Source organism: Hipposideros armiger, unplaced genomic scaffold (genome assembly GCF_001890085.2).
Source record: "Hipposideros armiger isolate ML-2016 unplaced genomic scaffold, ASM189008v1 scaffold_503, whole genome shotgun sequence".
Classification (NCBI taxonomy): domain Eukaryota; kingdom Metazoa; phylum Chordata; class Mammalia; order Chiroptera; family Hipposideridae; genus Hipposideros; species Hipposideros armiger.
The window spans coordinates 674825-689235 of record NW_017731853.1 but is presented as its reverse complement, the minus strand read 5'-3'; the positions used below and the strand labels follow the sequence as shown (position 1 = coordinate 689235).

The following is a 14411-nucleotide window of genomic DNA, read 5'->3' as shown; positions in this document are numbered from 1 at the left end:
ATTCAATTTCTAGTTGTCTAGAGGAGAGGTCAGCAAACTTTTTCTGTAAAGAGTTAGATAGTAATATTTTAGGTCCTGTGGACTATATTAGTCTTCTATTGATGTGTAACAAGTTACCACAAATTTAGTAGCTTTTAAAACACCCATTAATTATCTCATAGTTTCTGTAGGTCAGAAGTCTGGGTAGGTCCAACTTGGTTCTCTGCTAAGGATCTCATAAGGCTGTGATAAAGGTTTTGGCTCAGCTGCCCTCCTGTCTAGAGGCTCTGGGGAAGAATCTTCCAAGTTCATTAAGGTGTTGTCCAAATTCAGTTCTTTGCAGTGGTAGGACTGAGGCTCCTACATTCTGGCCGGCAGTTGGCCAGAGCTCAGAGGCCTCCCTCTTGGCTCCTAGGGGCTGCTCTCAGGTCCTCCTACCATGGACCCCTCTACCTCAGTACCAGAGAACTTCATGTTGAATGCCTCTCATGCTTTAAATCTATTTTTTTCTGCTACCAAATCAGAGAAAACTGTTTGCTTTTAAAGGGTTCACACAATTGGGTTAGACCCACCCAGAAAATATATTATCTTAACATCAACTGATTAGTAATCTTAATTACATCTTCAAAATCCCTCTGCCACATAACATACCATAATCACAGGAGTAATACCAGGGAATGAAGGTCATGGGGGTCATTTTAGAATTCCATCTACCACAGTCTGCCCTCTGGTCCCCATGATTCACACACATCCCACATGTAAAATGTATTCACCCCAGCCCAAGGTTCCTAAAATTCTCATCCTATTACATTATCAGTTCAAAGTAAAAAGTCCCAACATTTGAATCTAAATCTCGTCATCTCAAAGTGCAAAATCTTATCTAAATCATCTAAACCTGGTCAGTATATATAATAACAGCTCTTGATGTAATCCATTAAGTACAACTTCCATGTAAAATTCTTCTGACATATGGACCTATGTAACTAAAGAGACAAGTTATCTGCCCCAAACACTTCCAACCTTTAACAATTAAAAATTAAAAGGTGACAGTAAATATAGTATATCCCTATGGGTTTGCAGGCTAATGTTTATTGGGAAAATTGACCACTTGGTATAATTTTAAATTTCAGAATTGACATTTTGGGAAATGCCTTTTTAAAAAAATGATATCAGTAGTTTATCAGAGGAAATAAAAACTGCAGGCAATTTTTTCTGAGGAAAGAAGCCAAATCGAATACTCTGCCATTCTTAATAACAATTTACAAACTTTCTCATTATTTGGTCTGAGTGATCACTAGCTAAAATGGTATATGGTTCTACTGTGAATGAAGGACCTGTAAGATCAAATGCTGCATGGTATAAATTCAATGAGGCTAACCTTGGACTTATGCTTACACATTTAAAAACTTAAAAACAACCCTAAAATATTATACCATTATTTTAAAATAGAAATCTATTCTAAAATCTGTGTGTGTATATTATAAAAATGTCTTTAGTCAGTATAACAGAGGAGTAAATATATTTTTTCATAATTTACATTAACAGCATATCGCAGATTTCTCATAATCTAAATAACTATGTGGTATAATGTATCTCCCTGGTTTAAATAAACAGTGCAGCTCTCCTGTGAACCACAAAGGCTTGTGGGAATTTAGGTAAAAATATGGTGAGAGAGACTTGTATGTGATTAGAACCTGGAGGAAAAAAGAGAAGAGACCGCAGTACTGAACTTAAGTATTCTCCCAGAAACACTACAAAATCTTTGTTTAAAAGGGTGAAAAGAGGCCTTTTTTTTTTAACTTAAAAAAAAAAATTACATAGCAGTTCTGGAAAGATAATCTGATCTAGGCAGTAGTACATATTCTATAAGAGCAAATAATTTCAGCAGTATACCAAAGAAGATATGGAGCTAGGTAATTCTTAAAGTATCACCTAGTTTTAACCTGGAAAGAAAACAATAAATTCTATAAGAAGTTCAGATGACATAAAAATCAACCATCTACTGCAAGTTTAACAAAGAAACAAATGTTTAAGACACTGGGCTAGATTCTGTAAAGAATAAAATAAAATACGTAAAACAAATCATATATAATCTTCAAGGGCCACTTTGATAAATGAGAAAAAAATTATACCTACCTATCCAGGACTTAGAAATTTTGTAAAGGTCTTTTATAAATTACTATGTTAAAAAAAGACTGAAAAAGTTGTTGGGTTTATCATAGATTTTGAAAATTGTGCATATTATATACCATGAACTTAAACTGTATTCAGGCTATTTGATCAGATACTCACAGAATGATTGTAAGAAGGTTCCAGTATCACAGGTAATGACATTTTCCCTTGAAGATTCAATTTTGTTAAATAAAAAATCTTTTCCCCCACAATCTTTTCTTTTTTCATGCGATGTACACCATACAGTCTAAACCGAACTGCATAATTTCCAATCATCTCAGATTCAACATGATTAAATTTGAATGTTTCTGTGAAGACAGGGCATGGTCCTCTCTGGATGCTGGTTTTTGCTCTCTGTTTCTTTATAGGTAGAAGAACAAGGTGTACTTGCCATGAGTTGCCACCTGTCCTGTTATATGTTGGGATATCTGTGACAGCTGTCACTGTTACCAGAAGCTTCTGTTCTTGTGAGTCATAGTCAAAAGTCACATCCAGTGTGCCATATTTAGCTTCTGGCTCAGGATCAAAAGGTTTAGGAAGCTGTGAAGACGATCCTTGAGCTGATATGTCCTAAAAAACCAAATTTAAATATTTTCTGTTTTTAACACTATTATTTAATCTAGCATGTAAATAAATACCTGATATTGCTTTAGGAAGATGACGTGAAACTGTTTTGATTTGCTACTACAAAGAAAGTAATAATATCAACAGTCAACTACAATCAGAAGCTACCCTACAGGGCCAGAGTAGTATAAGTCATAAGTTAAAGTAAAAAAAGCATCATAAAGACACAGAATTTAATATTCACCATCATAATTTTTCCCCTTTAAAATTTTTTAAAATTAAATTTATTGGGGTGACATTGGTTAGTAAAATTATATAGGTTTCCAGTGTACAATTCTAAAAAACATCATCTGTATATTGCATGGAAGGAGAACTGACTCTGGGAGGTAAACACACCATCACAATTTCGAGAAAGTTGGATATATGTTTTTACAACAAGAATCGAAAATATATACTGCAAAGTATATCTCTAATCCTTTGTAGGAAACTACTAAATTTTACTTTCAACATTGTAAACAATGCAATTGACAGCTCAACATTCTGCTGGGGAGAAACAGAACATAAATGTATAATGCTACTGAAAAATATTGGTCCCATTTTCAGAGTTTGTTCTAAAACACCCGCATCTGTAATAGAATGTAAACACATTTAGGGTTGAAAAATCAATGGAAATGTGAAATATGAAAGTATAAATACAAAGGCCTCAAAAACATTTGCAGTCAAATACTTATTTCCCATAACACAGAATATTTCAATTTTAAATCAGAATTTAAGACTACATGTTATTTCTAATATTAATTACTGTTGAAAATGGCAGAATAATACACATTTCAAAAGTTCAAGAAAGACCAAATCTGTTCATTTTAATTATGAGATTAAAAGAAATTGTATGCATTTTCTCTGGAATTGTCTCAAATTCCTACCAGTGTGACTATCTGGAATGGAATCGGAGTTTAGGCTAGTTATTGACAGTGCCAAACCTTGGTCTCTGGCCTTTCAACTACACCACTTATTCCTTCAGGTGTTTTGTTTTGTTTTGTTTTTTTTTAGCTGAGCCATCCTGCCACCTGTTGGCAGCTCAGCAGCTGCTCAGCTCGGGCCGGGACTCGAACCGCTGTTGCTCAGAGCTCAAACTGTTGAGTGAGCTCTTAACCAACTGAGCCACTCGGCTGGCTCCTCAAGTATTTTAATATATCTTAAATGTTTTTAATTTTACAATGTGGACCGATTTTACAAGTTACGCAAATTTTCTTAACTTTTACTTAGTGCCTACTAGTAGTCACTACTACTGACTTCAGACTTCTCTTTTTGTATTTCTCAAAAGAACTACTCGAGTCATAGCCAGAAACACACTGTTTCGCAGCAGACAATACTTCAAAACTTTCCTTATAGCTGGTATGACCATGAGACTCAGCTTTGGCCAATGGGAGGCAAATAGAAGTTATGCATGAAACGTCCAGATCAGGTTCATAAAGAAATTGCTTGCCCTTCCCATGGAAGAGTAGGTACACATATAGGATATATAGTTAGGGTTAGCATGGACCATGTGTATTAGAACAACGCCCTAGGGCAGGGGTTGGCAAACTTTTGAGATGGAAGAGACACCAGGGATTGGCAAACTGCGGCTCGCGGGCCACATGTGGCTCTGAAGTCAAATTGAAAATGAAACTATCATAGCTTCATTTATAATATTACTTTAAATTTTCCTTATTTTAAAAAATATATTTACAGCTCTCGAATAACTTTTAAATTGTGAGGGACAGGATTGGCTCCTCCAGGGGTCGGCAAACTTTTGAGACGGAACGTACCCAAAGAGCCTCATGTGGCTCGCGAGCCGCAGTTTGCTGACCCCTGCCCTAGGGGATGGCAGAGTGACAAAAAAAGAACTAGGTCCCTGAATGATACTGTACAGCAAAAGCACCTACTCACCCTGGACTGTTGTTAGTGAAAGGCACGTAATCTTCTGTGGTTTAGCCATTGCACTAGACTCCTTGTTATAGCAACTTAACAGGTACCCTAACTATTACACCTACTATGTGTCAGGTCCTAATTTAAGTGGGAGAGATGCGGTAGAAAACCAAAAAGACCCAAGTCTGACCTTATCAATTTTGCATGTCTACCTTCGGTGACACTTAGTAACATGTATGGAAAAAAAAAAGTGACAAATGAAGAACAATACTTGGGAGAGGGAACAAAGCCTCGAAAGATTTGGGGTTTTTTATACAATATGATTAAATCAAGATAAATGTATTCTTACTCTGTAAAAAAATTTACAGTTTGGAGCAAAATGTTTTAATGCATGTCACTCATAATGGTAATTAAAGATGATTAATTATATGACTTTGATTTTTCAATTAAATATTTTCTAAAATAGTGTCACAACAGCTAAGATTTTCAAGGTGATAACATTTTTTTAAGGTTCTAGATAGTTATTTCTGAATTTTCTCTTGGTGCCTATGTTTTGTTTGTTTTTTTTCTGGGCATTCTGACAATTCTCATGAAACCAAGAGTTACAGGAGTGGGAACTTGAGAGACTGAGCTAATATTTGTATTCTGCAAGTAGGCAATTAGCAAATAATTCTTCTTTTCAAAGTGTCTTAATCAAAGTTTTGAATAATCTTCAGCCAGGAACAGAGTTTATAAACTCCTTGCCAGGGAACTCTTCTGAACCCTCACTCCTCTCCCAGTTCAATAGAAAGACAGTTTGGGGAATATAATTAATAATGTTGTAAATATTTTTTAGGGGGCCAGGTAGACACATGTCTTGTTAGGGGTAGCACTTTATGGACGGTGTAGATGCTTGATCACTGCACTGTACACCTGAAGCTGATGTTAAATAATATTGTATGTCAACTATAATTTTAATATGTATATAGTCATGTGATGTGGAGTAGAGTGTGGGAATGGAGTCAATGGAATTGTAATAGATATGTATGATATCAGAAGGGGGCAGTGGATTGGGGGAGGGGATTGTCAATTTGTGAGGGATGAAAAGTATAACTATTGCATTGTTTTGTACACCTGAAACTAATAAAAAAATTTTAATTAATTAATTTTTAAAAACAGTGTATGTGGATAGGCTCTAAGATAGCTACATACTGAATTAAACCAAGATGAAAGTAAGAATTTTATTTGATTAACATGTATTAACGGAATAGTGGAAAGCAAAATAAACTTGAAAAAACATACGAGTGAATTTTACACTAACATAGGCTATCAGGGTCTAAATATTTATGTAATGGGCATTTGCTCTATTGTTTGAATATATTCAGTTCTGCTATTAAAGACACAAAACCAAGCAGGATAGAGGAGACTCCTAAGAATTGTTAACACAAATAGCAACTTGGCAGCTTCTGAAATGTGGGCAAAACTCACAGGCTGTGTTAATTATAGATAATGAATAAGGAAGTAACTTGAGAGACACAGGCAGGATTCTGAAGATGTGTTAAATATAGATAGTAACTAAGCTAATAACGTCTAAGATATGTTAAAGATAGACAGAATAGAAAATATGATAGAAGAAATGAGTATTACCTATGAAAAGGGATGAAACCCCAAACCATGATCATGTCACCTCTGGGCTGATAGCTCTGCACCCATGTGATCTACTGTATTTAAGAAATGCAGTAAAACCTATGTTTCTTTAGTAGGCGAATTGGCAAGTTTCACTGCTGACCAGGAGTACTTGCCCCTGCATCTCTCCCATGAAACAAATTAGTATGTGTTTCTGGCCCTTGGCACCTCTGTTTAAATCTCAACTCTTGTCTTTGTTACCACACTGTAAATGGGTAATGCTGATGGAACAGAAAGAGTGAGGCGGGACATGTGTACGCACATTCACATAGTGCGGCTCTGCCACCTGTCCCTACCGGCATCCTATCCCAAGTGTGTTAACCTATCTCATCGTGATCCTCTTACTTCCTGCTTTTTATTTGAACCAGATTAAAACATGCGTGCACACACACACACACACACACACACACACACACAAGTGTAATTTCAGTATCTTAATTTGGTCTGTTAGTCCCCTGGGATAGCTTGGCTGGTGGTGTACCTGGAAGGTTTCAACGCATAAAAGCAATTTCCCACACAATTTAGGTCAAGAGGGGCCATATAATATAGTGGTTAAGAGCACTGTTTTGCAGTCAGGCACACATGGGCTCAAAATAAAGTTCCGCCATTTAAGAACTGCTTACACTTGGGCAAAATGCTCAACTGTCTGAATCTTCATGTTTTCATTTGTAAAACAGAAATAATAACTTCCTGAAGACAAGGTTGTCAAGTAAATGAGTTATGTATTCAATGAGTTCAAAAGTTCTGCCACAATTGGTGATAGCTATTATTGTTGTTGTTAATTCCAAACTCAAGGCTTCACCATTAACTTGTTAACTATCTACATAGTTTGCAAACCTACAAAACAGCTGTCTCAAATGTGTTTAGATATAAAACACAGAGAAATAGTCTTTGCGAAAAATCATGAAATACTGGTATATTCAACTTAACATACCAATGTAGAATTTCCTTCTAAGTTAGATACTATAATTAATACTAGAAATAGAAAAGCAGTGACAGATAAAAAGCATTTTTAGGAATTATTGGGTTGTCAGAAAAGTCATGACGTATTTTTTCTATATTTTTTGTTGCAAAAATGCATCATGACTTTCCTGGCAACCCAATATATAAGATAAATTAAAAATTAAGAAACTTCTATTCACAGCTCTCCCTCCATTATTTAACTTTGGTAGTAGATGAAAACTCACCTAGTGAAAACTCTGACACACTATAGTTTTACAAAATGCTGTCTGGGACAAAAGTTGTAAAAACTTGCAATTTAAAAGAAAGTAAATATTAAAAGTAAATACTGCCTATGAAAACTTCTAGATTAGAACAAATCCTTTTTAGAACATGGAAAGACTTCAAAAATGCAATATCCCTATTTTTTTGTTGTCATTTTCACATTTTTTCCAAAAAAGGAAATAACTTAAAACACAACCAATCAGCCACTCTGGATGCATGACATCACAAATTCAAATTTCATTAGCAGAGCTAAGCATGACTTATCTCTTTCACATTCTATGATATGAAAATGCAAAAGTGTTATTTTAAAAGACTTGTAAAGCATGAATGGGTAGCCTCCCAATAGTAAAAGTATTCAAGATAAAATGATTTTTTAAAAGACACAAACATAAATAGGAATTTCAAGATGAAAGAAATAGGTAAATAATTCCAGAGTGTTTCATATAAAATGTTAAAATTAAAAAAAAAAACTATCTTGAGGCTGAAACTTGGAGGAAGATAATTTTTTAATATTTTGTGTATTGCTCTCAGTTTTCAGTACCCATATTCCTTTAGGGTGAGTTGAATAATGGTTGAGACACCCTTGATAAGTCTGCTGGATAAAGATTAGATCTAGGATAGAAACAAGTATCGTAAACCACAAAGAACAACATAGTGATAAAACCTTCTTCTTTTTTAAATTAAATTTATTAGGGTGACATTAGTTAAGAAAATTATATAGGTTTCAAGTGTACAATTCTCCAATACATCATCTATAGATTGCATTGTGTGTTCACCGCCCCAAAGTCAAATCTCCTTCCGTCACCATATATTTGGTGATTGAAGAAAATAAATAAAGACAATAGATAAACTACAATAGCATTGCGCTTAGCAGTGTCAGAACGAGTTTTCCTTTTTCCTTCACCCTCTTCTACCTCCCTCTTCCCCTCTTCTTACTAAGATTGAGGCACAGGATTATTATCCTCCAAATAACATTCATTAAAAAATTCTGTGTGCTTTTACTTACTTCCGGGCTCAGGACAGCAGTGCTGTCACTCGGCACATCTTCTTCATATCCTTTAGTATGAAAACTTTCTATTTCATGACCTGTGCTTCCTTCACTTGGGCACTTGTTATAGGAGCATCTTGGACTGTTGCTGCAGTGGGAAAATTCACATTTACTGTCCCCAATTTCTGAGGGTGTACATGAGAGATGGGGAGAACCACTGTCATCCTGATACGGTGGTGGCTGCAATTCATCCAGTGGGGGTGTTCTTCTCATTCTCTGAATGCAGTTTCCTGATAATGATTAAGAATCTGGTCACTGTTTTCAATTAGCTTCAACATGCAATACAGTCTACAATAACTGTAAATAATTTTTAAACACTGGATTCAAAATTTGTGGCAATGTAACTATTAGATTTACTAATGAGTTTTCTTCTTCTCTAGTTCAGATGCTGAAATAAACTAATCTGGTTGCCTACTCCTTTCCTACTGAATAAGATCAGGAAGAATAAAAGTCACATATGAAGAGAGATCCTGTTACATACCATAAAAATGAGAGTGTGATAAATATTAGTGAATTACCATATTTATTTTGCTTTTTCTTCCAAAATAATCCTGAAGCATACATACTTCACCTGCACCCTTATGATCTGTGGCCTCTCTAGCCCCAGCAGGTAAAAATACGGTAGGGAAAACAAACATGAAAACTTCATTTATTTTCTTCAATTATTGAGATGAACTTAAACTAGCATTCAGCTTAGCAGAGTCAGAAACTACATTTTTTCACATCTATCCTAGATCCGGAATCCTATGAGGTGCACTGTGAATCAAGGCCTACTCCCCATCCATCAGCAAAGACTGCAGGCTGCATTCCATCCAGTTCCAGCTCCGTTATTGGGGGGTCACTCCCTGCCTCAGTGTAGTCTGCACCCCACTCCTTCTAAAGTGTGGCTCCACCTTGTCCACAGCAGGCATTTCCACCTCCAGCAGTTAACTTGAAACCACGTTTCCTTTCACTTTTAAATTATCCTTTGAATTTTTACCACAATGATTTATCTCAATGACGGAGGTGAACAGGACCGAGGTGATGGCAGGAGGATGTAAGGGAACAGTCCAATATACAAGTTAAGAACAGCTAAGTCTGTGCAGATAAACCCTGAATGCAACGTCAGATATTAAATTTAAACACTGCTCAGTTTTCCTTTCAATGGACTGTGAATCTCCTTTCTCAAAAGGGAACCTGAAAAAAGGTAGTTTGTGTTATAATTCTTATAATGGAGTTCATTTCAAGTGTTCAATAGGTCTTCTGTCCTTCCTCAGATAGAAAAACTACACAAGACTACGAAACTCATTTTGAAGTTATCACAATGCCTGGTTCAAACGAAAAATAGTAATTTGTAGGAACCTAGCCCAAATGTACAAATTTGCTCAGAAGTCCTAATTTTGGAAAAAGAAAATTAAATGCCTTACCTAGTGATTCTGAAATACTAACTTTAGTTTACAAAACATAAGCAAACAATAGAAACATTACTGAAAATAGTTGGAGCTAAATTTGAGACGAGAGGTTAAATAGATACATTGCAAATAATAGCCAATAAGACCCAATATCCCAGGATTCTTTCAGACTGGAGCTTCCGGGAAAGTTCTGTTTTCCTGATAAAAGCAGGCAGACTCAGCTGGGATGCCCTTGGCCCACTGGCCTTTCCCTACCCTCTGCCTGGAGGTGCAGTGCAGCAGCCATCTTTAACCATGAAATCACAAGCCTGGGAATGAAAGCTAAGGATGTAGAAAGAGAAAAATAAAGAGTCTGGTACCTCAAACATCACTAAGTCCCTGTCTCCAAACTTCTTGATGCCTGAGACAAATAAATACCCACTTGTTAAAAACAAACAAACACTAACAAAAAAATGCCCAGCAACAAACAACTGATGGTTGGATTTTCTGTTTTTGCCAAATATATTCTCTGACAGTTTTTAAATCAATACCCTCCCCTCCGTTAAAAATGTATATTTAATCTATTGAATTATAAATGAAATGGTAATACCTAAATATTTCCTGTAACAAGAAGTCGATTAAAAATTCCATAATGTACTGGTTCTAGGAGTCAGCATACCACCTTATCCTTTGCCTTTATTTATTTTTTTTAAGAGAGGTAATCTTTACCAGAAGTCTCTCAGGATATTACTCCACAGATCTCACTGGACAGAACTGAATCACATGTCTATTTCTAAACCAATCTCTGGTAGGGAGAATGAGATTATCATAACCGTCTTAGATTAACCAGAAGCCATCAAATTAAAGCTGGGGATGGGGTCAGTTTCATTGTTCATATCTATATGGAAAAGACTAGATCTCACTCACCAGGGAAAAGAGAGAGAAGACTCAAATAAATAAAATTAGAAATGAAAGAGGAGATATTACAACTGATGCCACAAATACAAAGAATCATGAGACTACTATGAAAAATTAAATGCCAACAAACTAGATCATGTAGAAGAAATGGATAAATTCCTAGAAACATACAACCAAGACTGAATCAGGGGGAAACAGAAAATCTAAACAAACAGACCCCTTGCTAGTAAGGGGTTTAAACCTGCCAACAACAAAAAAAACCCCAGGACCAGACAGCTTCACTGGTGAATTCTACCGAACACTTAAAGAAGAATTAATATCAATCCTTCTCAAACTCTTATAAAAAATAGAAGAGAAGGGAATACTTACAAATTCATTTTACTAGGCTGCCATTATGCTGATACCAAAGCCAGACAAGAATACTACAAGAAAATAAAATTACAGGCCAATACCTCTGATGAATATAGATGCAAGAAACTTCAAACACAGTGGAATTAAACTAGAAATCAGAAACAAAAACATAACTAAAAACTCCATAGAAATCCAGATAAAATAACTAGAAATTAAAATGTTCTTCTAAATAACCTATGGATCAAAGAATAAATCACAAAAGAAAGTAAGAGAAACGAGATAATAAAGAGCAGAAGTCAAATAGAAAACACACATATGAGAGTATTAGCAACCCAAAATAAAATGTGTTGAGAACACTAGTAAAATTGATAAAATTGCCCACCTACACAACTGCATTGCCAGTGGCACTCTGGGCGCCTGGGTGGTTGGCCCTGCCCCACAAGCTGTGGAGGTCTTTTACAGCAGCAGCAGACAATCCATAACGGCCTGGGAAGATTTTGGTGGTGGATAGTGACCAAAAAACTGTTCCACAGCCACTTGGGGGCAGCTTTCGGGAATCTGCTAGCCTGAGGTAGTAGCTGGCTGCAGAGTTCTGGAAGCACTGTGCAAGGTGGTCACAGGCCGGGCACTGGCGTAAGACATGAATCTGCATTAACTTTGTAAAAACTTGTGACTCCCTTGAACTCTACCCCACCCAGCTAGTGCTGTATCGCCAAGAGGACTCTCAACATTGGATCAACCAGCCCAGCCTATGCACCTAAAGAGGCTCTTGCAATGGCTGGGCCTTATGGGCAGCTGGCAGGTGGCAATAAACCTAGGGGGCTCTGGGCCTTTTACTATGCTGCCTCAGGTCCACTACTGGCAGAAGCCAGCCTCAGTTCACAGCGAGGCCACCCCCACATGCCTCCAGATCTAGCACAGGCAGCAGCCAACCACATATAGCTTTGTGGCTCCTACCAGGTAGCCACGGGCCGGTCACAGGCAAGGCTGAAGTTGCCTTGCCTCGACATCCCGCCCAAGAGACACCAGAAAAAAACAGACCCAGAGGCCAGCTTCAGACCACACCATAGTACTACCTGGTTAGCCTCACAGGCAGCACCCTCAAAGGGGGGTCTCAACAGGCACAAGAGCCCATAGGGGCAAAGCCCTCTCCGAGGGGTTAGCTTCACACAGCAGCTCATACACAGTGGGTGTAGCCAATCCTCACAGTCAGATCTTCCAGACAGAAAACCAACAAAGAAACAAGACATTTAAATAACACACTAGATCAGATGGAGCTAATTGATATTTTTAGAGTATTCCACCCCAAAGCAGAATATATATTCTATTCAAATGAATATGAAACATTTTCCACGATAGATCAAATTTTAGGCCACAAAACAAGTCTCAGTAAATTCAAGAAGATTTGAATCATACCCAGTGTCTTCTTGGACCACAATGCTATGAAACTAGAAATCAATTACAAGAAAAAAACTAGAAAACACACAAACACATGGAGGCTGAATAACACGCTGCTGAATAATGAATGGGTCAGCAATGAAATCAAGGGGAAAAAATCAAAAGATGCCTTAAGACAAATAAAAATTAAAACACAATGACCCCAAATCCATGGTACACAGCAAAAGCAATTTTCCAAAAAGGAAAATTCATAGCACTACAGGCCTACCTAAAGAAACAAGACAAATCTCAAATAAACAATCTAACACTATACTTAAAGGAACTAGAAAAAGAATAGCAAACAAAGCCGAAAGTGATAAAAAAGGAAATAATAAAGATCAGAGTGGAAATAAAACACATAGTCTAAAAAAAAAATACAAACGACCAATGAAACCAAGACCTGGTTCTTTGAAAAGATAAACAAAATTGATAAACCTTTAACCAGACTCATCAAGAAAAAAAATGGGGACCCAAAAAAATAAAATCAGAAGTGAAAGAGAAGTGACAACAAATCCACAAAATACAAAGGATTATAAGAAAATACTATGAGAAATTACACACCAACAAACTGTGTAACCTGGAAGAAATGGATAAATTCTTAGAAATATACAATCTTCCAAGACTGAATCAAGAAAAAAAAAGAAAATCTGAACCAATTAATCACTATGAACGAAATAAAATCAGTAATCAGAAACTCTCAACAAACTAAAGTCCTAGACTAAATGGCTTCACAGATGAATTTTACCAAACATTCAAAAAAGAATTAACACCTATTCTTCTCAAACTATTCCAAAAAATTCAAGAGGAGGGAAGTCTCCCAAGTTCATTGCACAAGGCCACCATTACCCTGATTCCAAAACCATACAAAGACATTACAAAAAAATGAGAAGTATAGGCCAATATCCCTGATGAACATAGATGCAAAAATCCTCAAGAAATTATTAGCAAACTGAATTCTGCAATACATGAAAAAGATCATATACCATGATCAAGTGGGATATATTTCTGGGATGCAAGGTTGGTCCAATATCCACAAATCAATTAACATGATACACCATATAAACAAAAGATAAAAATCATACGATCATATCAACAGATACAGAAAAAGCGTCTGACAAAATCCAGCATCCACTTATAATAAAAACTCTCAGCAAAGTGGGATGGAGGAAACACTCAACATAATAAAGGCCATATATGACAAACCCACAGCTAACATCATACTTAATTGAGAAAAGCTATTAGTATTTTCCTTAAAATCAGAAACAAGACAAGGATGTCTACTTTCACCATTTTTATTCAACCTAGTTTTGGAAGTCCTATTCACAACATTCAGACAAGAAAAGGGAAATAAAAGGCATCCAAATTCAAAAGGAAGAAGTAAAACTGTCTTTATTAGCAGATGACATGATACTATATAGACAGAACCCCAAAGATTCCACCAAAAAACTACTAGAACTGATCAATAAATTCAGTAAAGTAGCAGGATACAAAATTAACATTCGGAAATCGGTTGCATTTTTATACACCAATAACGAACTATCAAAAAGAGAAATTAAGAAAACAATCCCGTTTACAACTGCATAAAAAAAAATACCTAGGAATAAATTTAACCAAGGAAGTAAAAGACCTGTATTTGGAAAACTATAAGACACTGAAGAAATAAACTGAAGATACAAGTAAATGGAAGCATATACTGTGCTCATGGATAGGAAGAATTAACATACCGTATTTGCCGGCGTATAAGATGATTTTTTGGCGCTGAAAAATATGCCTCC

At 36.2% G+C, this 14411-nt stretch overlaps 1 protein-coding gene across 5 annotated transcripts in view; it reads right to left on the bottom strand.

The window, feature by feature from the left end:
- The window catches only part of SYT14 (synaptotagmin 14), a 157388-nt gene that overhangs the window by 46622 nt on the left and 96355 nt on the right, over nt 1–14411 (bottom strand). For all 5 annotated transcript variants that reach the window (XM_019667707.1, XM_019667705.1, XM_019667706.1 and 2 more), the window contains 2 exons: nt 8519–8790; nt 2272–2721 (listed from right to left, as the gene is read on the bottom strand). In XM_019667707.1, coding sequence (XP_019523252.1) covers nt 2272–2721; nt 8519–8790 — 722 coding nt within the window. The remainder of the gene's footprint in view (nt 1–2271; nt 2722–8518; nt 8791–14411) is intronic.